General features: G+C 44.1%; 1 protein-coding gene across 1 annotated transcript; it reads right to left on the bottom strand.

Annotated features, from left to right (window-relative positions):
• Nucleotides 1–191: 191 nt before the first annotated feature.
• Nucleotides 192–25,897, bottom strand: DLGAP5 (DLG associated protein 5). Its single transcript, XM_075425919.1, has 19 exons — nt 25,818–25,897; nt 22,600–22,850; nt 19,289–19,497; nt 18,732–18,824; nt 17,650–17,734; nt 15,459–15,563; nt 14,232–14,302; nt 12,271–12,566; nt 11,730–11,851; nt 11,518–11,647; nt 11,036–11,121; nt 10,260–10,420; nt 8,655–8,747; nt 7,256–7,475; nt 5,785–6,034; nt 5,375–5,432; nt 2,850–3,018; nt 2,417–2,466; nt 192–1,386 (listed from the first exon to the last, which is right to left on the bottom strand). The coding sequence occupies exons 1-19, from the start codon at nt 25,829–25,831 to the stop codon at nt 1,264–1,266; spliced, it is 2,586 nt and encodes an 861-aa protein (XP_075282034.1). The 5' UTR covers nt 25,832–25,897; the 3' UTR covers nt 192–1,263.
• Nucleotides 25,898–27,304: the final 1,407 nt, after the last annotated feature.

The raw sequence follows: 27,304 nt of genomic DNA, 5'->3' as shown, positions 1-27,304 counted from the left end.
AGCAGGCAAGTCATTAAGAGCTACCAGTTTGAAACGAGCCCTGGAACTGGGGTTTAGCAGTGCAGAGAGCAGATTCCAGCACAGTAACACCAAGTCACCATAGCTTCCTCTCTTTATTTCGCTGTAACCAGTACACAGCTTCCAGGCTAAAGCTGAAGCCCGACGAGCTCCCCCCGCTGTAGGGGCAGTGCTGAGGGATTTGAGTCACCTTTGGGTGGTTTAAAATAAAGGCAAGCGGGAGAAAGTGTGCCTTACACTAAGGTCACCCTGGCAAGAGGAAGCCCAGTCAGGTATTTGTTAAAAATACAGCAACTGGAGGTACTCTAATGCTACCACTCAAATATAGAGTATATATAACTGGTGTGCTCCTTACACATCCATATATTACAGTCCAGGTACGAGAACGCATAAGGAACAAGATGGGAGAAGAGGCTGAGGTTAACACGTTAAGAGGTTAAAAGATTTTCACACACAAAAAAAAAAGCAAAGCGAGAACAGGGTTTGGCTTGAAGGTACTTAAAATATGCAACAGATAACGGTTTCCTTAAAGCAAATTATAATCAATACCTATTTTAATACGCTGCCAGGAAAAGGTGTTATCTGACTTTGAAACCCTTCTTCTGAGATAGTTTCTACCGCTACGTCAAGCAAGTGGTTGTTAAACGCCAGGAGAGAAGGGCGTGCATCAGGCCCTGCCACATCCGCTGGCCGGGCAGAGCTGCTGCTGCGCCCAAAACTGGAGCCCACGGGCGCGACGGCACCCTCGCCGCCGCGACGGAGGACGAGGCCGTGCTTCGGGGGGGTGGCAGGCTGAGTCTGACCCCCAACGGGTGCCCTCGCTGCACGACCAGGGCACGGGTACAGTGGGCCTGGTCGGCGTCTGAGAATAACAACTCATGAGGTGAGTACAGTTAGGATAGAGAAGCTTAAAGATTAATGGCTTTACAGCTTGAAGCAGACAGGAAATACATGAAATTATACAAAAAAATAAAAATATTTCAGGTTGTAGTCAGAAGATGCAACCCTTGGATACAGCAGGTACAAGCAGCAAACACCCCGCTACTCTCCCACGGCCGTCGCACGCACGCACCCGTGCAGACCAGAGCGCCGTGACTGCACCATAAAACGTGACCAAACATCTCAAGGACTTCCACCGCAGGTAGTCGTTCACTCAGAACACAGTTCAGGGGTAGCAGACTATTCCAGAAATCCTCTGTGGTTTTCTTGTTAATATAATTTATATTTTGCATTTCAAGTCACTCTTCATTTTTCCCCCGAGGGAGAAAGGGGAGAAAACACAATGAGGTCACTGAACGCTTCAGCTGCTGCAAACTTCTTGGCCTTGCTGGTGACTGGAGTGAAGGGAAGCTCAGCATCCAGCATGGGCTGTGGGAGAAATCAGAGCGTGAAGTTAAGTGTTCGAGGGACAGTTAGCTGCTCTGCACAACAGCGCGGCGGCAACGCACGAAATCAGCTGACGGCAAAGTCCGCTTTCTCTGAGGCCCTCCAGGTAAACACCAACAGCAATCACTGCGGGCAACCGCGTACGCGTGTTCAGCGCCCGCCTACAGAGAGGCCGCCTCAGCGTCGTGGGACACCAGCTAGCAGCAGGTGCTTTGGACGAGGGAACAGGAGAAGCACGCGATTCTCCTGCCTCTCACTCAGCACCGTGGGCACGGCGCAGCTTGCGAGTAAGCAAAGCGCCGATCTGTCCGGCAGATCCGAAACCTGCCACGATTCCAAGTACTCAGAGTACTAAAATGTGCTTGCTCACAGACGATACTGCTTCACAGCAACAGCCACAGTTCAAGGTCGTGCTCCGCTGGAAGTACCGTGACTTCCCTAAGAGAAGTTTTGCAAGCTGATTTCCAAACATAAAATAAGAAGTGAATATCTGGTGCGTTTCAAGCAGTAATCCATGTTTTAAAGAGGACTTTTCACGTGAGACCAAGGAAACCGTGCACCCAAATTCTTCTAACACCCACTTTTCCCTGGTGAAGCTTGCTTCCAGCTCCAAAAGATAAAACTATAAGAAAAAAAGGGATGGGACAGACCTGGAAACCTCTGGGAAGAAAGCGGAAGGAAAAGGCCAGGCCGTTCATTACGTTAGTAAATATTTACAAGGAAATCCACAAGAAATATAATTTAAAGGATCAATCTGATAAGAATTAGGCATTTTTCTGTTACAAAAGTCTCGATTCATCCTACACTGCTCATGTGCAATAAGGAATAACAGCGTGAGCCCGAGCAGGGAGACAGGAATCGTGGCTCGTATTAGGAGTAAGTTATATGAATTGGCTTGATAGCATCTTACAGAGTTTAATTTCCTTCGTGCAGTTACCAATTCTGTGGGAAAGCTGAAGAGTACTGTAACATGCAGATTGTCTTAGTCAAATAAACCTGAGGGTCAGCTTACCACATCGAAAGGATTTCTGCCAATGGATGTCAAATCACTACATGAAACACCTGAAAAATAAGAATATTCCATTTTTTTTAAAGTTAGTCTGATGCTGCCAAAGCCAAAAACCCAGTAGTATTTTCTGCATTTAGTGCAAAAAAAACCCACCCTCTAAACTGTCTGTATTTACTTCTACTTCAAGCATTTTGTATGAGCTTTCTCCTTCACATGGATACTACAGAAAAATCTGAGGGGCACTGCTTGCTCCTGTGTGACGCCTGCCTGGGTCACGCTGCCTCAAGGAGGCTTTGCTAACCGCATACACGGGTTCACCAAGCCACAATGACGGTGATTTCCAAGAGTAATATGTAGACTATTCCAAAATTTCAGAATAATCATAAGGCCCCATCAATACCACACAAACTATACCAAGCAGCTGTAGGATACGCACTTGTTTGATGTGTTTTCAGTTCTCCAGACTGGGCAAAGTCAGTCTCTGTGCAGGTCTCCTTCTCCGGACTCCACATGGCAATATCTTGTCCTTGTTGTTCTGCAGCAGACAGTTCCATCTCTTCCATACCATCAGTTACTTTTAATTCACTGCTAGAATTTTCCAGCACCTGAAAAAGAGGAATTTTAACGTTCCCTGCCCTCTGGGAGGCTAAGACATCTGCTATATTTGCTTCCCAGAGAGCCAAAAGGAAAGCGTCAGTGAAATCAGGTGGAGATGAGGCAGCGCCTGTGACACAAGGGAGCTTTCTGATCTTCTGTTTTGTCTGCAATAAAAGGCAGTTTCTCAGCTTTTGATGCAGAAAGCACAAAGGTGCAGAGCTAGTTGGGCCATTCAAGGGCTGTGAGTTTACAGAAACCAGCACATCCCTGTTCTGCCAATCCAAGCCCATCCATCTAATCTGCAGTTTTTATAGACAATTCAGGAGAGACAGGGGTTTGAGCCCAGATGCTGTACGAAGAACAGCCAGGACAAGACTCACCGCTTAACCCTGTGATTCATTTCACATGGACTCATCAATGACCTGGATGAAGAGTTAGAACGTACCCTCAGCAAGTTTGCTGATGACACCAAATTGGGAGGTGTGGTAGATACACTGGCACGCTGTGCTGCCATTCAGCGTGACCTGGATAGGCTGGAGAGTTGGGCAGAGAGGAACCTGATGAGGTTCAACAAAGGCAAATGCAGGGTCCTGCACCTGGGGAGGAACAACCCCAGGCACCAGTACAGGCTTGGGGCGGACCTGCTGGAGAGCAGCTCTGTGGAGAGGGACCTGGGAGTGCTAGGGGACGACAGGGTGACCATGAGCCAGCAGTGTGCCCTGGCTGCCAAGAAAGCCAATGGCATCCTGGGGTGCATCGAGATGAGTGTGGGCAGCAGGTCGAGGGATGTTCTCCTTCCCCTCTACACTGCCCTGGTGAGGCCCCATCTGCAGTGCTCTGTCCAGTTCTGGGCTCCCCAGTTCAAGAAAGATGAGGAGCTACTGGAGAGAGTCCAGCGGAGGGCTACGAGGATGAGGAGGGGACTGGAGCATCTCCCCTACGAGGAGAGGCTGAGGGAGCTGGGCTTGTTCAGCCTGGAGAAGAGAAGGCTGCGAGGGGACCTTAGAAATGCTTACAAATATCTTTAGGGTGGGTGTCAGGAGGATGGGGCCAAGCTCTTTTCAGTGGTGCCCAGCGACAGGACAAGGGGCAACGGGCACAAACTGAAGCACAGGAAGCTCCAGCTGAAGATGAGGAAGAACTTCTTCCCTCTGAGGGTGACGGAGCCCTGGCCCAGGCTGCCCAGGGAGGCTGTGGAGTCTCCTTCTCTGGAGATATTCCAGACCCGCCTGGACGCGGTGCTGTGCAGCCTGCTCTGGGTGACCCTGCTTCGGCAGGGGGTTGGGCTGGGTGACCCACAGAGGTCCCTGCCAACCCCTGCCATTCTGTGAGTCTGTGACTATTTATTTCCCAAACACCCTTGTAAGCTTGATAACCTCTTAGAGAGTATAAAGGAAGTTCTTCCACACAAAAGAAGATTCAGAACTTCAGCTGCCAAAAACATTCTGAGTATGTTCTCTAATGAGACTTTACCTCCAGAAAAACCTATCAGCGATACTGAAAGTTAAAGATTACCACAGTTTCCCCCAGAGAGCAACAGCACCGATAAGCAATTTCTCATCTGACAGGGAAAGGATGAAGTCAAAGGTGTGAAAATAAATTAGTAAACCAAGATTATTATTTTTTTAAAAAAATATGTGTTATATATACTGGGGTGAGGTGGGGGGTGTGGAAGGCAAACGACTGCTATAGTTGTGCACAGATCCAAGCAGTAACAAATGGAATTGAGACACTCCATTTCCAACGAAACGTACTTAAGGATGATTAACCGCAAAGCACTGGCTTTCACCGAGCAGCACAGTCTCATCTAACCTCCAGAGGCCACACTCCTGCTTTTTTAAGGCTACTGAAACGCAGGCATGTCGCCAAATCCTCAGAGGTTTCAGAGCGTGGATGTCTGAACTCTGATACTCGTGTCAGTAACACTGCTCTTACTACAGCTTAAAGGGTGTAACAGCCCGATGCTCTGCTACGGCAGCACGAGGACCCAGGCAGCTAAACACTGCTGTTGCCTTTAGTCGCAGTCCCCAAATGCAAAAGCATTTAAAAAAAATTCACGCCAGAAAACAGGGAGGGGACTTCCAGGAACACTGCGTGCCCAAGTGACAAGTGGCATCGTACAGCAGCCAACAGGACCCGCAAAAGATAGCTCCCCAGGAGCTAGACTAGACGAGGTCCCCAAACTGCAGCAGTCCCTGTCTATGCCCATACTGAGAAAGAAAAAGCACCAGCCTGAGGAAAACAGAAGATATCTTGATGAGGATGTGACCAGAAATCTGCGTGTCTGGGACTAATAAAAATAATTTTTTTTTTTTTTTGCTAATAAGAAAATTAAAGCCCATACATGAATTATGCCTGACTTACCTTAGTTCCCTCTGCTATGACAGCAACAGGACAGTGTTCTTCTGCAACTACAGAAATGCTGAAAGAGAAACCAAAATGTTTTCGCTCTTCTCAGTCATCTTCTTCCATCACCTTCAATCATCTTTTGCTTACCCAACTGATCGTACCATCTGTTCTGCAGTTATGTTTGCTTGTTTGGCACTGGTCAGCCATATCGAATTTTATGGGCAAAAATAATCTTCTACCTCAGCAGCAAAACTACATTTGGGCAAAGCTCTTAATATTTTCTTGAGGGAAGGAAAAAACACAAGGACTTTGCAACTTTATCACTGCCAAATTGGAGTGTAACGTGTAATGGGTATCAATACTTTCAGTTAATACTATAAAATTATTTCTACAAAGTTAATTAAAAGCTGCCTTAACAAGCCTACCTTTGTTCAAGACCACCACTGGGGAGATTTTCCAGTGGGGGAGTTTTTCCAGTGGGAAATGGGTGCATTTTCAAATTTTCTGCTGGGTGGAAGCCTTTGAGCACTGGTGTTGTCTGATTTGCAGTCGTATCCTCAGGGTTACGGGGGACAGAAGGAAAGCTCTGAAGCAAAGCTCTCCTGGATGATCTTGGAGTTGCCGGTTTTCCCGAAGTCCGCTGGGAAGATCTGCGAGGCGTCTTTGAAAGCAAGCCTGAAACCGTGTGTTTAAATGTTTCATTATTACAGCAGTTTCCAGAAGATGAAATTAACTGTATGTTTGGATTCTAGCTAGCAACCTTATTGTTTTCTGCTTGCTGAATTGTCTTATGTAAATATTACCTTGAAATCTTCCATACACTGCAAGGAGAAACTGAAAAAACATGACAGGAGTAGGTCAATAAGTTACAAAACTACCTTAACTCCAGGCTAAGCAATTTAGTAATGACTATCCCTTCACAAAGAACCTGCAATAATGAGACTTGCTGTTCTCATTAAATAGTCCATCTGGTGAAAGCTGTCATTAATTTCCATCTTTCACATGAGATAATTGTAATAGACTTCGACACAGATTCAGAATTGATTCTTATAACAGATTGTCTGCTAGAGCTTGCTTAAACCCAGCGCTGCTCAAAGCTTTTCACAGAATCACAGAATGGTAGGGGTTGGAAGGGACCTCTGTGGGTCATCTAGTCCAACCCTGAACCCTTTTCAGAAGGTCTCCTCTACCAACAAGAATCATGCAAAAAGCCTGGTAGTCTAGTGGTGAGGGAAGAGATCCACGCAAAAAAAAAAATAAACCAGGAAATTCGAAGTCAACCTATGAGCTAGAAGTGGGAGAGAAGCTGAACACCTCCCAAAGAGTGAAGGGTTACTGAAAATACTGGCTTCACATAGATTGCAAAAAGATAGATACTGAAAATAAAGTTATATTTTGAGCATCTGGTTAAAAAAACCCTATTAAACAGCGTTTATAGCAGACTGGAATTATGTTACAAATTTGTTGAACGTGAATACAGATTACAGCTACATGGTAATCCGTACCGCAAGAGACTTAGCTCAAAAAACCCCAATTCCTGTCTCACAAGTGGAGGACATCAGTCTGTGCTGACTTTGATGAAAAGGTTCGTCAGCTAAGTCTGGGAACGCCTAGATTAAAACTTCATTGTTAAACACATGCTGAAAAAACACGAACCAGCCGCTTTTACCTCTCTAAGCAGAGATTTCACATTGCCCTAATCACTCACATCAGTACATTCACGTAGAACAGTTTACTTTGGAACCCTGACGTAATTAACCACTAGTTGAAATATTAATTGTGTCCAGTACTGGAGTTGTATCCGGTATAAACAGCGTAATTCCTCTACCCAATGAGACTGGTGAAACTCTCTTCGGTGCTTTCAGGTCAGAGGAATCGTGACTAAGCTTCACCCACCTGGAAAGGTTTTCACAGGGCTTTCAATTCGGAAAAATCCCGCCTCAAAAACCACTTTTTCTACTTCTGGTAGCTTCTCCTGCTCTGTACAGTCAGCAGCTCCGTCATGCTTCATTTTATCCCTCATAGCTGCTTTTATAGCAGCAAGGCGGTTTCGGGCAGCAGCTCTTCCAGCCGCTCCCAGCTTTGGTTTAGATACTCCATTTGGAATAGCCTTTTTCTGAAATTGTAAGAAAGTCTAAGTCACATCTGGAAGCTTTGGACAAAAGCAATGGCACGTGAACATCTACGCGGCTGCTGGCCACGCACAGAGCCAGCAACAGGCAAGAGACATGGTGTCCGTTCATCTCCAGAACGCCTCGGACTGCCGTTCAGCTATTGACATTCGTTTGTGACGACAATATTAAGGATTTTTCATACTGAGTCTGCAGTTCAGAAAAAAGTTGTACTGAGTATTTCTACCAACTCCAGTGAAGGTTTCTGAAAACAGCAGGGTGCAGGGACTCCTAGTGGCAGGAGACAAAGGAACCGTGGGACAGACACCAGCCAGTCAGCGAAGTCTCCCCTAGTGTTCAATTTTTCAGAGGGAGTTTTGCATCTTGTACCATCTGTAGGGTTCTGACATTTACGGGTGGCCCACCCAAACGACATTCCCTCCAGCTTCCCATGCCTGAAGTTGCTGACTGACCTTCGTATCGTTTTCAGGATTAGTTGAGCAGTCTCAAGGAGCCGGATGGAGTTTAGGCAATGTGAATATGACTTAATGTTCAGTCATTAGAAGCAATTATCTACTCTTTGGTTTGAAATACATAAAACAGTTTACATTAAAGCTTATTTTGCAATAAGCAATAACTCATTTTTGATAGTCAGAGCCATTTGTGCTTAGAGAATGAATAGTATCATGCTACCTGTGGTACTGTATTAATGGAACACCATGATAATTTAGCGCTCGCAGCTCAGAACTGGCAGTCACTGCCAAATTCCTGCGTAGTTTCCTTTTCCATTAAGTCAGTGCCAAGGCCAGTGGCCCAGAGAAATTGTTCTACACCTGAAGGGTAAATTTCTAAATATAACAAACTTACTTTACCAGCAAAGAGTCCTATGACTCCAAAAGAGTCATTGTTAATTCTTAGTTCTTATCTTCCTAGCCAAGAGACACAACTAACATCACAAATGAGAATCAATACAAGTGCACTTGGGAGATGCAAGGGAGAATGGTGCCCTTTCAGAGGAATGTCACTAGATTTTAAAACATTAACGTCTAGAGAAGCCAGATGAGTTGAGCTTTAGAAGAAACTTCCATTTAGGAAGAGTATTTATTACTGCAATAGCAACTTACTAGTTATTTTAGATATCTCACCACACTGTTGCATCTTGATGCCTTAGGAGCTATTCGTACCTTGACAATTGCTTTGGTTGGGACATCAAGCGGTTGCCACTCATTTTCTTGAAGCTTCTTCAGATTATCAAATTTTTTATTCACATCTTCTATCTATTGCAAATCGCAGAAATGTCCAGGTTTAATTTTCAACACTTATCAGATTCACAATAGAACGTTTCATAGAATCAGGTAACAAATCCAAGCATAGTTATGCATTTAGATACTTTAACCAATCTTAAGTGTTCAACATTCTCATGCAGCTGACACGAAGGTTACGCTAACATACATGAGCTTCAGATTACACGACAAGACTGGTCTCATTTCTGTAGTTTAAAGGTTAGTAGGGGAGGTACAGAATCGTTCAGCAAGATCTAACATCTAAAATGAATGGAGCTGGTTTACAACCTGTTCTGGTGGTGAACTTGTGCACTTTGACAATGGCTGCATTGAAGGAATGCAAAGGAACACATTGCGTAATAGTCCTTACGCCAAACAAGCGTGAGTCTGCCATTATGTAGGAAACACCATGCAGGCTCGTTCGCCCTTTTAAACTGCTGGCCTGAACAGCTTCCTGATGCAGCCCGTGCTTGTTCGTGCCAAACCAGCTCTGCAGCACTACCTCCTCCCTGACTGATACTCAACACAACGGCCTTGTTCTCCTTCGGCTTTGTGATGGAGACGCTTGCCTCCTTTGTTAGTAAGGCCATGCAAGGCTTAGTTACGTAAAGCAGACCATTCACTGGAGTGACAAGTCCTTTACATCCTCCCTGAAACTCAGAGGACACAAACCGAAAAGGAATGCAAAAAGGGGACAGAGTTAGCAAGTCTGTTACTCCACCTTTATGTAAGTTAAAAGGTGGGGATGCTCAGGACAGACTTGAGCAGCTCCCAGCTACACAGTAAGCGTAGGGAAACCCCGTTTATCAAGTTACTGGTTCTAGCAAAGTTCTCTGCAAATATCTCTGATGTCTAAGCAGGTCAAACCCTTATGCTTTCTGGAGAGAATAAAAGACCTACAACTAAGACCTTAACAATAAATCCATCTTTGCATTTGATTTCACTAGTTACAAGTTCCTTTGTTGAATGCTGATTTACAAATACTATCAAGAGCCACTTTGATAATTTAGAATATTATATTTCATTCTGAAACCAATGGAAGCATCAGAGAAACAGATATGAACGTTTTCTAAGACCTAAGCTCACCCCTAATAAGGCTATTGTAGTTTCTGCGTTATTCTCACACTGAAGCATGGGACCTGTAACTCTTCAGGTGAGCTCCAGGAGCTTTCCAAAAGCTCTCAGCTCTTGTCCAGGTAGACATTGTGTCTGCATCCTCACTCCAAACCAGAATGACACTTGGCTACACGCCTTTGTTCCAGAGGAAAACAAGATACACCACAGGCCACAAGACAACACAAGAGATGAACTGGTCCATGAATTATAAATCGTAGTACACCAGCTGGCATTATTCACTATCAGAAAGCGTTAAACAAGGACCTGCATTTCTTATATCTAAAAAACTCAGGATGCGAATATTCAAACAAACAAAAAGTTAGTTTCAATCCATTGTTCGTAAATAACCCCATCAACTTTATTCCAGTAGGTTAGCACGCAAGTACATACCTGAAAATTAACCATATCCCAAAATCCATCTAAGTCTGTACATGTTGTTTCTTTTTCACCTCGTTTAAACTCACAATTATCCACCAGTCCTTCAAACTGCTTAAACCTTTCTGCTATGAGCAGTCTTGTCTGACCAATTGTGGTGCGAATAAGATCTTTAGCTGATAGCAACAAGAAAACAATAAAGAAAGCACATCTTAGTCTAATCCATCATTTCACAAGTGATTTAAATAAGTATTTGAAGAATCTTGAATCTATTTATTGGTTGAACTATGTTCATATACTGCAGACCTGCAACACAATTCAGATGGAGCGTACCTATCCATCGAACTGCTCTAAACTTGCTTCTTGCAAAATAAATGTTACTATCTCTTGAAGTCTTTCAGACAAGCATTGATGAGTCGTCTTCATTTTGCCCAATAAGGATGTTTATTCTATGTTAAAATCTAATTTCATTTTTAAAAATCAGCTTGGTTAAAGTTCATACATTTAAATACACTTAAAACTGACAACAGAAAAAATATTCTGATAATGCACTTTGTCCATTTTCGTGTCAACCACTATCATGTCAAGTACTACACAGAAGTTTTAGTGTTGGGAGACAAAGCATACCTTTCTATCTTGAGGCAGACACAACTCTAAACTTTATCTAATACAGCTTTTATTAAGTGCCATGGACAGTGCTATTTTGCAAATATATTCAGATAACACACTTCCCTCTGTCCCCTTCAGCTACCATAGCACTCCTTCTACTGCCTATTACAGTTTAGCCTTACCATCCTCTGGAATGTCCAGCTCAAATTTTCCATCCCACTGGAGGCACTGAGACATCAGCCTCTCTGTCTCAGACTGAAGAATGTTCCTAAAAATAAAGGGAAAGTGAAAAAATTAGTTTTTGGAGAATTTTCTAACTGCTGTCACAGCTTACGGCTGTTAATGATTACTATCCTTTTACTCTCAGAGAAGCTACACTGCTGTTGAGCACAAATCCTTAGACTTGTGGTTTGCTGACTAGCTGAGATGCTATTTCTTCTGTACTGCTTTCAACCTCGTATTCTTTAGGATAAGCTGTTCGTCTCCAGAATTCTATATGCTTTACTTGCACTAACAATACAAAAGGGAAGATAGGAATGTGTGCCTACTGAGGTCACCGCTGACAGACACCGACCATCATAAGCTCATCTTTACAAGAGGTCTCATTACTCATGTTAAGGACCTCCGAACAGACAACAAGGAAGTGAAACAAATGAACACGAACCTGAAATAGGGCACATCATGCTCTTGCTCCCTTGTATCACCTGACTTCGTTTCAAGTGCTGTTATATCTGTAGAGACTGGTATTGTGTCATTTGGTCTCTGAACAGAATTTTTCTCTTCTGATTCATTTTCTGAAAAATATGAAAGGCACGTGTTGAGAATCTGGTGAAAATTAAAAACATTAGAACAATAAACGAAATGTGAACTTCCTACCTTTTTCTCCTTTCAAACTTGTAGTGGTTTGCTGTTCTTGATTGCCTTTACCAGCTGGTGAAACTTGACTTTTGAAATTAGGCTCTCGTGCCTTAGTTTTACTGGATTTTTCCATTATATTACTGGAAACAAACAAAAAGTACATTCAGAGTAAAGATGCATCAGGAAACTGTCATCAAACACGACCAGATACACAAACACGCCCCACCCATCTGGTAGGCTATCTTACATTCAACTCTAGACAATGCAAGCAATTCCTATTAAAATTAATAAATCTGCATATAGATATGTATGGCACAAGTTCCTGATATATGGAGCTGCTTTACTTTAAAGCATAGACAGCATTATAGATCATACAGCTTGCTTTGCTGTTGTATTAAGTCCACATTTGATTAAGCAACAATCACAACCACTATGACCAAGTGTTTCAACAACACAACAGTTTGTTACACAGGGATTCTCTCTGCAGAAAGATGATGTTTCCTGTAGCATCACAGAGAGGTTCACTTCCATTTTAGGCCATTAGAAGAAAGAATCTTACACTGGAGTTTTTGAAGAACCCCAGAAGGCATTAGGTGTCAAAAACGCATTTGCGCTAGAAGGAGTCATGGGTGTAACTTTGTAGGTTGCTAATCCATTTAAAGGCTGAAACACAAAGTTTTGAGGTGCAAAAGAGCATGTTCTGGGTCTCCCTGGTGTAGAATTGTTGTTGTTCTCCACGGAGGTCTGTTCCTGTTGAAGTTCTACTGATGCTGGATGTTTAGAATCAGCTGCAGAATCTTTCATTGCTGGGTTCAGCTGAGCATTTTTATCCACTCCATGTTTGGAAGGAATTACCTGTAACAGCACGGAGAGACAAAGCAAACGCTACGTTATTAAAGCAATAAAGTGTTTACTATAGGCATGGGCTGAATTATAACCTGACTGTCTGAAAGCCATCAGGAAGGGAACAGGTAAGTTGGTTTCTACAATAGTATACATGTAATACATGTACAGAAGTCATGATTTACCACCAGTCAGCCCAACTGGTTTTGAGACCTGCCAATCATTCTAGCAACAGGGAGAGCACTTCACTATGAGGAATGCACAATCCACTGAAGGGGCTAAAGTAGCAGAACACCTCACCTACCAAAACAGTAATTAAAATTAGCAAAGGCTTGCTCCCACTGCTAGCAAAAAATGCTTCAAGGTGATAAGCTCCTCACGAGCAGAATTACTGGCTCCAAATCCAGCTAGGCCTGTTGAATAATCACAGTTTATACACATACTCTAATCGGAAGACCAAAGAACGAACCAAAACAACCTGATAGCTGAGGAATGCAGCCCGAGACAAGGAGAACACAAGTTCAAAGATAATAAAAAGTTAATCAATACGTCGAGCCCACATTCCTATGAGACGAGTGACTAGACAGGTGCTCGGTATGACTTTGAGATCCCCATACCGAGATACTGTTAGCTCAAACCAGACAAAAGAGCTTCAAAAGTTTTTCCAGAAAATATGCATCTTCAATCCATCGAAAATCTTCTTATACAAAGTATTCCCTGTTTGGAATGTAAGCCTTGAACTCAACTTCTAACACGCTGCTTGTAATGCAATGACTGAGGTTACAACAAGACTTTACCAACTGGCAGCACGAAGCAGCTCCCGCCTGTGAAGAGGGGCTTACCCAAGCGAAGATCTAGGTGCCTCTTACCTCCTGTCAGTGTTTGGGCGTGATCACACCAGTTTTAAGAGAATACTACAGCACAGCTGCAGTTATGGAAGCAGGAGTGGAGGTGGGAAGCGTGAGGGAGACACGGGATGAGAGGGAATGGGGGAGTGCAAAGGAGGAGAAAAATAACTGGTGGTTCTCGCACAGGACAGTCAGTGCATGAACATCTACGCAAATTGTTTGGGAACTGGGGTTGGAGGGTTACAAGGAATTCACGTACTGCTGTCTCAGTGCAGGGGTAGAAAGGTTTTGTTACAGCAGTGACACCGAGAACCACAATGACAGCCTTTAATTATGATATGTCTACCTTCCAGAGAATAACATTTCCAGCTTTATTTTTTTATGGTTCAAACCTAAAATCACATTTATTTTTTAGCTACTAAAGTCCCATATCATCACCTTAACATGAAAAGGATACATCCAGAGTATGTTTCAAAAAGGAATGAACTGCAAAAAATTTACAAATGCCAGATAAAACCAGCAAAGCAGGCCGGTTTGGTTTTTTTCAATAGTTAAAACATCAGACATGAGATACGTCACATAAGAACTTCTTGTCTAAATCATTGTCCAGATCTTGATTAGTAATCAACTCATCCATATAAGCAAACTACATTTGATCTTAATTTTTAAAATATGGCAATATAATTACATGCACCTTCTTCCTAAAATCTAGCTTATTAGTGAACTTATTACTTCTATGCTTGAATACAAGTATATTTGAGTTACAATTACACCATCATTGGCTCTTAAATCAGTTTTACTTTTCCATTTCAAATATTAAATGGCCTACCTCCGTGATGTCAGGTTTGACTGCTTTCTTCTGCTTTCCTACATTTGCTGTCTTTCTCTGTGGTGGGTTACCTAGAATGAGAGAAACTCCCAAAGGTCAAAAAGGCATCTGATTAAGACAATATTTCTCCAAAAGACTGCCATAAAAGTCCAGTGGTTATAGACAGGGAGACACTGTTTTGTTTCTTGAGTGGGAGGTGCTGAAGGACAACTAATTGCAAAAGTTCACTTCAAAGAAAACCTGTCCTACAATTTAACAGCCCATTAAAAGATGTATCACCAAGAAAGGAAAACAGATTCATTAAGTCATTAGTCTTTAGATGTTGTCATATACTAAAAATGAAAGTCACCTTCTTTCCTTAAAGGCTGAAGAGATAGTGTCAAGCCAAACTGAGTTCAGATTTTTAATTTCCATATGGCATAGGATTTCTGTTCGTGCATTGAAACTAACACTATCAAAGCTTTGCTTTCAGCCTAGGAGTTAACTTCTACCACATATAATAAAAGGAACACTGCAAAACATTCCAGAGCATATTCTGAGAGCAAGAATATATCCTAAAAATTTCTCCTTCAGTAACCATCACGTTCCCCTATTCTAGTAAACATGAAACATGGACAAAGGGAAATTCCTGGCCTGAAGAACACAGGCTCTCGTCTCTTCCAGAGGTGTCTGTTCCTGATCATAGGCTTAATAATCATATGTCCTTAAACAGTGACACGCCAAACTGGCAAATCTTTACCAGTTCTGTTTTTGTTATTTCAGTTTATAACTACCATATGGATATTGCTGCTCCACACTGATGGATTTTATGGGAAACTGTCCAATGTTGGTTTCAACATCTTGATTTAAATATTGCAATAGAGTTCCAGATGAGGGTGTGATACAGTATTTAGTCCTTTTCTTACATGACAATTTGGCATGATTTACACACAGTCTGTCTATTCAAAGGAGATAGTTACACAGCAGAACGCAGTATGCTAAGGCAGTTCAGAACAAGCTGATATGTACCTCTACAGCAGAAGAGAGTGCCCGAGACACGAGCAAGATCCTGAAGACAACTGAGCTGTCTTAGTATATCATATGACAATGAGTCTAACAGCAGCATATAAACATACATATGTTGTTTCCAGTGCTCACTTATCCAGTACTAGATTCCTAAACTACTCCAAATACTTACATATCAGGCTTGAGCTACACAAGCAGGACTGTATTCACTGCCCTACTTACCAGTAATAGCAGCAGTAGCTGTTGTTTTCAGCATCTGCCTAGCTGCAGCGGCTGCTGCTCTGGTGATTCTTACATTTGAGGTTGTCTGGACTGCAGTCTGCAACACTGTAAGAAATGTTAATTCCAGAGATTTCAAAGCTTAATAAGAAGCAGCATTCAAGTAACAGAATTGAAAGTTTACATTTTGTAGAAATCGGAAAAGCGCACTAGCAATTACTGGTTGCATTAGCTGCCCAGAATCAACAGGGGGTTTTTGTCAGCTCAGTGCGAGCAGTGCTAAACCTGGACAGCACAGCTCAGCCTCGGCATCAAGGCAATGCTCTGCAGGATCTTGACTGAAGATGGTTTTGTTGAACAGTAGTACCTCCAGGACCCAATAGCACCAAGGTACCTGTGTGCTAGATGCCATACACAAAGCTTAAGAGACCCTTCTCAATGTTCCCTGCAGTCAGAGTCAACATTGTCCCCATTTTACAGATGAAGCTTTCTAGAATAATAATTTGCCATGCTTATTTGCACAGCTGGAAGCTTACACAAACCAGCAGTGTGACAAAGTGATGCCCTGGTCATTATATGAAGATTTTCTAAGGTCTGAATGTAATGTAATCTAACAAAGTATTAAGACAAATTGCCCCTGAAGTATTTTGTAAAATATGAAAAGTTCATGCACTGTATTACCCATCTTAAATTATTTTTAACTTTGTATTTTAGTACTGTTTCTAATATCCTTCAAAAATAATAGCATTCTCCCGCACAGAAAAATTTAACAGGAGCTCTGTATGTCATACCTTCCCTTTCTACAGCTGCCTGAAATCTAGTAGCCCCACTTGGTTACCATTCATGCTACTTGTGTTTTTAATGTCAAGCTGCAATTCTGTGGAAGCTAGAATGGCAAGTTGGGAAAGAAATTACTAGCTAAATAAATATAACATCTGATTTATCCAAACAATCATTTCCCGAACATTTTTATACTAGCATATTGTTGATTCAGTAAAAAGGGAATAATAAAGTCTAGTGGATGACAATTTTTCAAAAATTAAATGTTTTAATTGTTTTATCAAACACTGATAATAGATCTCTTCAGTATTCACCAGAGGCACTACTGAAATGTATTTAACTAAAGGTCTGCTGCTTGCTGATTTAATTAAATTAGTGATGCGAAAGTCATTTCACTCTGAATTACTATCTTGCAGTAACATCAACAGAGCACATGACTTAGCCTTATCTGCTTAAGGCATGGACAACACTGTGCTACCAGCAAGGATTTCTAATCAAAAGTATTCTCCTCCCTTAACGGTGGCAGGAGTGGGGTGTTTTGTTGTTGTTTTCTTAAGAAATGTATAATTGCCACATACAAAGTGACAGATACAGAAGGCGCTGTTGTAAAATATGAAAATGTAAGATTGTACTTGTCATTTATTGAAGATGGCAATCACACGTTTACTTGGTTGCACCAGTGTGCATCAGAAGTTTGGGCTCCTGTCTCCACTGTTATAAGCTAATGGGCTTCACCAGAGGCTGTCCTCTCCCAAACCTTTTTCAATGTTGAGTTACACAAGCAGTTTCCTTTAGAGACCACAGACAACAGTGTATGTGTTGTACAGACAGCAGAAAAACTTCACTGAAAATATTTACAGCTCATACAATTAACTATTTTTCAGGCTACCAGAGTATCAAGGAAAATTCATATTCTACTTATGCCAGGTACTCTTCAGCTTTCCAGGTGAAGTCACTTGCTCTTCTGTAATAGCAGCAGCTACTCCATGTGATGTTCTTCTCAGAGACAGAGCGCTCTGCACAGGTCCAGATGCCAAGGCAGCAAGCAGTCACGCCATTCTGCCTACTGACCTTTCTTTGCCCTGCCCCAGGGTGAATAATCGGTAACCAGGACGACATGAAGTACCCTGCACTCCATTCCCCCCAGTCTACAGAGGCCACAAGTGCATGCGACACCTAGAGCCACACGCTCGAGGGTCTGCCAGCTCCTGCCCTTGTCATAGTTGGTAGGAATGGCCGTCCTAAAATCTCCTCCTCATTTCCTACACCCAAAAATATACTGCAGATCACTCCCAGAGATGTTCTTTGCCTCCCTCCCATAACGTCACAACTACCGAGTCAGGAAAATAAGAAAAAAAAACAACCCAGCAGCATCCTTTCAGACTCGGGTGCAGGGATCACACTACCTTCATACCTTTCTCTTTTTCAGCCACTTTGTCTGTACTCATCTGTTTACGTCCTGCTTGTGTTGGGCGCACACCACGCCCGTTGGCACTGACCTACAAAAGAAGATAACTTGTTGTGAAGTATTAGATTTCCAGAAATGAAGCAGCCTGATTTCCTTCCTCATCTTTCTAGCCTAGGCTCCAGTAAAACAAATGGTTAAATAATTTGGCACAAAGGGCTCTAAAATACAAAAAAAAAAAATTAAGGATAACTAAAATAGCTCATTTTAGACATATGTTAACATGCATTAACCAACTAGTTGAGAATTTGACAGAAAAAGAATGAAGAAAAATATTAATAAAGTTTCAGTTTACTATGATACTAGGTGCCAGTTACTGCTGCAACTCAGCACATATGAAGTGTTTTTAAAACCAGTTTTCATGACAGAAAAAATAATCCATATTAACTGAGTTGTCCCTTTGTAAAGTTATGACTAGAAATCCTTCAAATGCCTTCAAGTTTCGTAAGGCAAGATTGCTAGATTCAAAATATAGGTCCTTTTACAGATTACTGTTGGTGAAATTCCTCAAAAAAACCTGCTTTTTTATACAAGTAATAGCAGAAGGCACTGCCAAGATTCACAGTAAAAATATGCCCAACACTAGAGTAATTTTTGAGTGAAGAATGAACTGGCTCTTTATAATCTGCATCCATGACAGACTTTCTGCGTTCAAGGGAGATGCACTGGTTCTCCACCCAAAACCAAAGTATGTAACTTCAGTCTCACTGCTGCCTCCACACGTATTCGCAGTCCTTGCCGACTACAATATTTTGTATTGAAAGATTGACCCAGAAGATCTGTGCACTTTTCTCTGTTTGTACTGACCTAATCCAACTCTCCGTAGTTCAGTTCAGCACAATGCTCAAACCAGCATAACATGGTCTATCAGCTTCCTGAAAGCTTTTCTGACCTAATTTATCTTTCTCACCAGAAAAACCTCCTTAGAGACAGCACTCAACTTGTAAGCATACAACCCTGAGACATGGTCTGAAGGATAATTGCTTCCTTCTCTCTAAATTTATTCGTTGAAGTTCATATAAAAAACAAACCGTAGAGTGCTTGGGCACAGTTGGTATCTCAGTTTTTTCTTCTTGATTCTTGGCTTTTGATCGAGTAATCCTCCCGGAGAAAGCAGGAGCTGCCTGGAAACATCCCCAAGGAAACATGAGTTAACATCCTCCTTTTTCCCCCCCGCCACTGTCGGAGTGGGCAAGAAGCCAGAGTGTGAAAAGCAACACGCCTGTGCAAAATGGGTCAAGGGTGTAATCTGGAAAACTTTCTAAAGCAAGTGGACTAAAGAGGAACAAGTTACGAGTTCTAAAATAACTTAGCTGCTTTATTTGTGGATGAGTCATTCCAGTTTTTGAACTGACCAGTCACAAGTACAAAAATCAACATATCAGTAGTATTATTCCCAGCTTTGTTTTAAAAAAATGAGCCAAATTACTCCCTTATCTTTTCTTATTCTAAAATAAATACTTATAAAGTATTTACAAAATAAACGGTTTATTTGGCATAACATACACATACTTTTGTGTACAAATAGAAATTTTAATATAGTATACTACATATACTTCATTTAGATATTTAATACTACTCTTCTTACCTTCTCTCTTGGCTTCACTATCACTGGATCTTCAGGCACAAGTGAAAGAAATCCAGGTGCAGTTGGTCTGTACAACCCAACTTTAAACACACCCTTTTTTGCTTTCTCTCTCTGCTCTCTCAGTTTTCGAAGTTCCTTTTCTTCTTTATAGCGCTGGAGCATTTCCCTGCGTTCATCAATCCTCTTGGTGGCCGCATTTGGGGGTTGTTCTGAAGCAAAGACAGCAGACAGACATGTTATAAAATTTTGAAGATATTTTTCAGCCAACAACAAGCAAGTCAGAAAAATTAAGAAAGCTTTTCCAAGACAGAAGAGTAACACACTGAGTCAAAGAGCAGGAGACTGTCTGGAATCTGTGCCTACAAGTTTCAATTAAAGTCTTACAATGCAAATGCATGATCTATTAGCTTGCTAAAAGCTTAATTTCTCTTAATTGTTTTAACCCTTCCCGCTAAAAGAGCATTCAATGGTAAATTTCAACCTGCAAATCCACCTCCCAACTCTGCACCTGAGGGATACTGCAAATTCCTACCCATTTGACAGTGCACAGGCTGTTCCTGCAAGGTTACTAATATTCAATTTAAAACTTTAGCTATTTATTTAGTTTATTTGTATCAGTTTCTCTATTCAAACAATTCTAATGTCATTGAAAGCTGAACTTTAGGTCAGCTTTTAATACCAAAGTCTGCCTCAAGCTGAGAATAAATGAGACAGCAGTTCTATGAAAGAATAAAACCTTAAGATGCTGCCAAACTGGAAATATGTGTCTAGCTGAAAAATTAGTATCTACTTAAAGTTAAAATTCATTGAAGATAAACAAGATATAAGTTTCACAGAATCACAGAATGTTCGGGGTTGGAAGGGACCTCTGTGGGTCACCCAGCCCAACCCCCTGCCGAAGCAGGGTCACCCAGAGCAGGCTGCACAGGACCACGTCCAGGCGGGTCTTGAGTATCTCCAGAGAAGGAGACTCCACAGCCTCCCTGGGCAGCCTGGGCCAGGGCTCTGTCACCCTCAGAGGGAAGAAGTTCTTCCTCATCTTCAGCTGGAACTTCCTGTGCTTCAGTTTGTGCCCATTGCCCCTTGTCCTGTCGCTGGGCACCACTGGAAAGAGTCTGGCCCCGTCCTCCTGACACCCACCCTGCAGATATTTAGAGGCATTTCTAAGGTCCCCTCTCAGCCTTCTCTTCTCCAGGCTGAACAAGCCCAGCTCCCTCAGCCTCTCCTCGTAGGGGAGATGCTCCAGTCCCCTCCTCATCCTTGTAGCCCTCCGCTGGACTCTCTCCAGTAGCTCCTCATCTTTCTTGAACTGGGGAGCCCAGAACTGGACACAGCACTGCAGATGGGGCCTCACCAGGGCAGAGCAGGGGGGCAGGAGAACCTCCTTCGTCCTGCTGGCCACACTCCTCTTGATGCACCCCAGGATCCCATTGGCCTTCTTGGCAGCCAGGGCACACTGCTGGCTCATGGTCACCCTGTCATCCCCCAGCACTCCCAGGTCCCTCTCTACAGAGCTGCTCTCCAGCAGGTCCGCCCCAAGCCTGTACTGGTGCCTGGGGTTGTTCCTCCCCAGGTGCAGGACCCTGCATTTGCCTTTGTTGAACTTCTTCAGGTTCCTCTCTGCCCAACTCTCCAGTCTGTCCAGGTCTCGCTGAATGGCAGCACAGCCTTCTGGTGTATCAGCCACTCCTCCCAGGTTTATGTCATCAGCAAACTTGCTGAGGGTATGCTCTGTCCCTTCATCCAGGTCATTGATGAAGAAGTCGAGTAAGACTGGGCCCAGTACTGACCCCTGGGGGACACCACTAGTTACCAGCCTCCAACCAGACTCGGTGCCACTGATGACAACCCTCTGAGTTCTGCCATTCAGCCAGTTCTCTATCTACCTCACCAACCACTCATCCAGCCCACACTTCCTCAGCTTCCCTAGGAAGATGTTATGGGAGACTGTGTCAAAAGCCTCGCTGAAGTCTAGGTTGACAACATCCACGGCTCTCCCCTCATCTACCCAACCAGTCATACCATCGTAGAAAGCTATCAGATTGGTCAGGCATGATTTCCCCTTGGTGAATCCCTGTTGACTGCTCCTGATGACCTTTTCCTCCACTTGCTTGATGATGACCTCTAGAAGGAGCTGCTCCATCACCTTTCCTGGGATGGAGGTGAGGCTGACCAGTCTGTAGTTCCCTAGATCTTCCTTCTTGCCCTTTTTGAAGATTGGAGTGACATTGGCTTTTCTCCAGTCCTCGTGCACCTCTCCTGTCCTCCAGGACCTCTCAAAGATGATGGAGAGTGGCTCAGCAATGACATCCGCCAGCTCCCTCAGCACTCGTGGGTGCATTCCATCGGGGCCCATGGATTTGTGGACGTCCAGATTGCTTGAGTGATCTCTCACACAGTCCTCCTTGACCAAGGGAAGGTCATCCACCTCCTGGACTGCATGTGCCTGGCTGCGTGGTCTTTCCAGCAGACATGAGGGTGGTTGAAGTCCCCCATGATAACCAGGGCCTGTGACTGTGTGGCTACTTTAAGCTGTGTGTAGAAGGCCTCATTGCCTTCCTCTTCCTGGTCAGGTGGCCTGCAGTAAACACCCAACAACAGTGTCACCCATATGAGCCTGTCCCTTAATTTCTTATCTGACATGATTCCATAGGGATTGCACTCCTTCCTCCAATAATCTTCCGCTATCAAAACACCAAAGGTAAAAATATTTCCAAAGAAATCTGTCAACATTTGTAAAGATTAAATTAACTCCCTAGGCCATAAGAATCCAGGAGAGCTGGGGAGGCTGAATTCAGTATATATGCAGGCCTTATTCTCTAGGAGGAAAGATAAGTCATCAAAACCTAGCAATTTTTAAAGTAAAATTATACCATGCATTTACCCATTTATAATTATATATACCTAATTATAATGTAAAATTACACATTTTTAAGCATACTTTAAGCACATGATAGACACCAGTGATATGTTAGATGAGACTGTAGATCAGGGTTTTTTACTTCTTGAACAACAAAGCAATCACTGAAAGACTTCCCATTGAATATTAATAGCATTGTTCCTTTAGCTGCTGCAGACAAATCAGAGCAAAGCCTCATCTGCTCCACCAAAGCAGTGAGAAGGATAAAGCTGTATTAAGACTTTATTTTCTTAACAGTACGAAGAACTGGTAGTCATTGTCTTTTACATCTTCAACATTTTCTTCAAATCAAAACATTGACCAGAATTAGGTTCCTGTGATAATGTTACTAAATCTGCTTACAGACATTTTTAACAATTTAAAAAACGCTTTATAACAAGCCTTTACTTACTCTGTTTTACACGGCTGCTCTCTTGAGAGCACATCTCACTTGTCTCATTTCGTTGAGAAATTCCCCTCTCTTTTGCGAGCTGAACATTGACATCTGCCAATCCAAACTGTCTGCCCTTTTCAAACATCTTGTGCCTGTTCTCCTTCTGAAGCATCGATTTCCTGCGAGCAACTTTTGTTCTGAGGGTTTCTGTACTCAAATCCTTTTTGTATCGACTGGCAAACTGGGAGGTAGCAGCCATCTTGATGACCCTAGACATAAATCATCACGATTAGGAAAAAAGCTGTCATGGTTTGTTTTGCCCTTTTCATTAGAGTTTGCATGTTACAAACAAAGCCTTAGGTTCCTCATTTCTGTATGCGTACCAGAGAGAACGCAAATGACTATTTCAGTAATGACCCTTCATTATTTCTCTTTATTTTATGCATTCAAGGAGCTTGTTTGTTTGTTAAGTGGTCAACAAGTCCGACACAGAATTAGTAGGGGACGCTGTGTCACTGCCAGGGACCGTCCTGCTGGTCTGTTTCCAACACAGATGTTTTTCACGTTAAGGAGACAAGCAAGTAAATGACAAGGCTGTAGGACAATAGTTGGAAGCAACACTGCCAGTGAGCGTTTAGATTCTGCCCTATCTGATGGCAAGGCATTCGCGTCGTGCATCAGAGTACCTGGCACCATTTCCCAGTCGAGTTTCCAGGACGCAACTGCAATACAATAGCATTGATTTCAAGCAGGATTTCTCCCTACTTTGTTAACCTGAAGAAGACTTGATGCAAATATCTGTTGGTCTGTATACACTATGCTAGCAGCAATGCAAACACCTCCATCCCCTGCACCCTGCTAAAGTCTGTCTCGGTGAGGGCTTTCGTGCTTTCCTCCTGGAGAGAGGTCAGCACCAGCTCTTGCAGTTGGTCTTACTCTGTGTGCCACCTCAACCAGGGTCTCTTAGAAATCTCATCTTCCATTACTTACAGAAAACAGCTGTACAGTAAGGAGGGTGACAGAGCTAAACTGAACAGCCAACAGTTACTCACTGACCAGTACATTGGTCATTTATTGAGGTTCTTCATTTCAAGATAGCAAGCTTTGATCAAGCTAAACAAATCATCAGTGAACCAAACTGAAAAGATCAGCCTTGACTATGGGCATAGAGAATTTCTTAAAGTCACCCCCCCATTTGCTACCAGTATCTCAAGCCAAAAACACCACCAACAACCTAACTGAAAAACCCAGATGTCAGAAGAGTACCAAAACAAACAGAAAGAGTACAGAAATAAATAACACTGTACTCTTAAACTGTATATACTTATGGAAAATCCAAGCAAGGAGAGAATCTGAGCTACCTTTAAGCAGGAATACAAAGTCTCTTCAGATACCACCACTGTGGCAGCGGCAGCTCCTTGAGCCCCACTTCATGGCAGCATTCCTGCAGCGAGTAACTTGCATAGCACCAGCAGTACCTGCACAACCATCTGGAAGTGCTTGGAATAGATACTGGAGATAACGTATGAGTCAGAAATCTAAACGGGTATATTTAGCTTCTTTTTTTCCCAATACATTCAGTGCTGCAGGAGAGCAAAATGGTCAATGGAAATCTAAATGAGCAAATGGGAATAAAAAGCAAAATTCAGCTGAAAGCACTCAAATTGGAGACTGGGTCTCTTCAACATAATCCTGGAAGAGCTGGTGCGTGTCAGTGCCACCTGATTTGTGAATATCTTACATTTCATCCTGCATCTCTAATCAACTTCTGAAAGTTGGAATATAAGATACCAGTTAATTAATAATGATTGCAAATGATCAGAATAACTACTGTAGTTCATAGGTCATATTTGCCTTGATTTACGTGTAAGGGATTAAGGAAGGTAAGTTCCTGAGCATTTCCAATAATAATTTTTGGATTGATCTTGTTAGTAATTCCCTCAGTGTTACGGAAAACATGAAGAAACCAGTTAGTGGTAATATATCCCTACTATCTACCTCCTAGAAGCAGCAGGCTTTCTGAGACCAGTGGATGAAAATAATTTCTAAAAGCAGCAGCCAGCATCAAGTCTCTCCACCCATATCTCTGCAGATCTGCCAGACAAATTCCCTGTGTCTGCGACTCCTTAAACGTGCTCTCGAAGTGCAGCCGCAGCGCTTTCCGAGCACGCGCACAACTTTTAATTCAGTGCCGTAATGGAAGGCAACGTACTTTCTCTCCGCAAAATATACCATGTTATCTATCAGACAAGCTTACAGAAAGCTGTTTGCCTTCAACACTGATAAATATTTAACACATTTAAAGGATTTTTATGCTCTACCTTGAGCCATATTTTCCCAGTTATTGTAGTATAAGTCCCCTTAAGGCCTTTTCCCATGGATAAGCCTCATGAGCAAGTGATTTACCTTTCAGCAAGTAATCCTGCAGCAGAATTCCGCTGAAACTCGAAGGCAGATGTAATGCAAGCAGAGACACAGAGAGCGCTTCCCAGAAAGGTGTTACCAACCCCTACCCCAGGCCAGTAAAAGCAATGTAACAGATTACTCGTGATCTCTTTGGGCTCGTGAAAAGCATATGGCACGCTCAGCGTCCTAAACACCTCTTTAGGACGAAAATACCCGTCTCCTTTTCTTCCCAGGTTGCGGTTTCCGAGTAGTACCTTGCCCAAACAGGAGTCTAGAAGATTAATTGGAATTTAAATTGGCAGAAGGTCAAGTAAAGTCTGGCAGCGGGAAAGGGACGAAGGGGATGAAAGGAAAGACCTGGGACTGGCTAGCATGTCCGACTAAAATGAAAGCTGAATATTTATACGATTAATTTTTATTTATTAAAAAAAAAAAAGTGAGGGAAAAGCACCGCTTTTGAGCAGCAACAAGAACCAAAGCAGTAATGTGGGTGTGAAAAGCACTTAGGCGCACAGTTATTAGCGTTTCTAGCCCGCCCAGCGGCCAAACGGAGCGGGCAGGGCAAACACTGCTGTTTGCAAAGCGGGAACGCAGCGGTCTAGGGACGGAATCACGTCCGGCCCCGCCGGTTTCGAGCCGGGGCCCGCAGTGCGCTGACCGCCGCCTCCCGGCCCTGCCCCCCCCCACCCCGCCGTGCTCAGAGAGGAGGCCCCGCTGCCAGGGCCCCAGGACGAGACCACCGGGCCCGCCATACCTGCACGATCCCCGGCGCGGAAATCTCCTCAGGCACCGCACCGCGCAGCCCGCCTCGGCTCACTTTCAAATCTCACCTGGCAACGCTCATTGGCCATTCCCGGCCCGCCCGCGGGCTCTTATTGGTCCACTCGCTGCCGTCCGTTGATGGGCAGAGCCGAAATCGCGGAGCCGGCTGTTTATTTGCCGCCTGCCATCTCCACCCTTGATGCTCACTGGCTGGGCTGACCAATTCCCCCCCTCGTATTGGCCGGCGGCGTGAGGGAAGGCGGGGCTTTCCCCTGGCGTCCCGCCCGGCGCGGGGGCGCCGCTCTGAGATGGCGGCGGGGATTACCTGGCCGCCGCGGGAGTGGCCTAGGCCGCGGGCCGGGGTGCGGAGCCCTCCCCCCTCACGGGGACCCCGGGGCAGGGCGAGGGGCCCGCGGGCCTCGCACCGCCCTCCCAGCGCCCGGGCAGGCGCATGTCCGCGCCTCAGTGACCTCGCCGCCTCCTGACGAACCGCCGCCGGGTTTACAGGGGCGTTTCACGGCCTGGGGTTGTGCCGAGAGGTGCGCCGCCCTTGTGTTCTTTTAGATTCGCATCGTGCCGGCCCCGCGGTGTGCTGGGGCGGATTGTGTGCGACGCGGTTCTCATCCGCAGGGCGGTTTGTTCTGCGGTTGTTTATAAATAATAAATCAGCAAAATTAAAAGTGAAAAAAAAAACACGCTACTGAGGAGGGCAGCCGCTTGGCGGCACTGCAAAAATGGAGACGGCCTTGGAGAGAAGAGAGTTGCCCAGCAGGAAGCTGCTGAGAAGCTGGCACGGCGGTAAGCGGCCCAGGACAGCCACGCACCTTGCGAACAGCCTAAAAACTCACTCCGTGCCGTGTGACAGGAAAACGTCGGTCAATTTTTATACAGACGCGGTTACGGTGGAAGAAGACGGCAATAAGTGGATTAAAGAGCGCTCGGTGAGAGCTCAGAGCCGCTGCTCGCAGCAGCCATCAGCCTCACGGCGCTGGAGGGGAGCTCTGCGCATCACGGCGTCATTCCCCGCGTGGGCTGCCGGGGGTTACAGCGAAGACGCGCCGGCTTCGAACGTCCAGACTAATCCTACCTTCGTAGCTTTGCTACACAGAATCACAGAATCACAGAATAGTAGGGGTTGGAAGGGACCTCTGTGGGTCACCCAGTCCAACCCCCTGCCCAAGCAGGGTCACCCAGAGCAGGCTGCACAGCACCGCGTCCAGGCGGGTCTGGAATATCTCCAGAGAAGGAGACTCCACAGCCTCCCTGGGCAGCCTGGGCCAGGGCTCCGTCACCCTCAGAGGGAAGAAGTTCTTCCTCATGTTCAGACGGAACTTCCTGTGCCTCAGTTTGTGCCCATTGCCCCTTGTCCTGTCACTGGGCACCACTGAAAAGAGCTTGGAACAGGAGAATAAAAGATCAGCGTGGAGGTTGTTGACTGCTGCTGGGTTCCCCAGTGGTATGAAAAAGATCCAGTTAAACAACAGAGCTACAGGAGTTCGTATTTGTACACTCTGCCCGCAGAGTCCACCCCAGTGCAGTCCTCACTGTCTGCTGC

The sequence above is a fragment of the Opisthocomus hoazin genome, chromosome 7 (assembly GCF_030867145.1).
Source record: "Opisthocomus hoazin isolate bOpiHoa1 chromosome 7, bOpiHoa1.hap1, whole genome shotgun sequence".
In the NCBI taxonomy this organism is placed as follows: domain Eukaryota; kingdom Metazoa; phylum Chordata; class Aves; order Opisthocomiformes; family Opisthocomidae; genus Opisthocomus; species Opisthocomus hoazin.
Note: the sequence above shows the minus strand (reverse complement) of the source record. Positions and strands in the feature narration are given on the sequence as shown.

Excerpts from the sequence above, each read along its gene's own strand:
- DLGAP5 (XM_075425919.1), bottom strand. Across the intron at positions 14,303-15,458 it reads AGCTACTGCTGCTATTACTG|GTAACCCACCACAGAGAAAG; the intron begins GTAAGTAGGGCA and ends CTCTCATTCTAG. Across the intron at positions 7,476-8,654 it reads CAACCAAAGCAATTGTCAAG|AAAAAGGCTATTCCAAATGG; the intron begins GTACGAATAGCT and ends TTACAATTTCAG.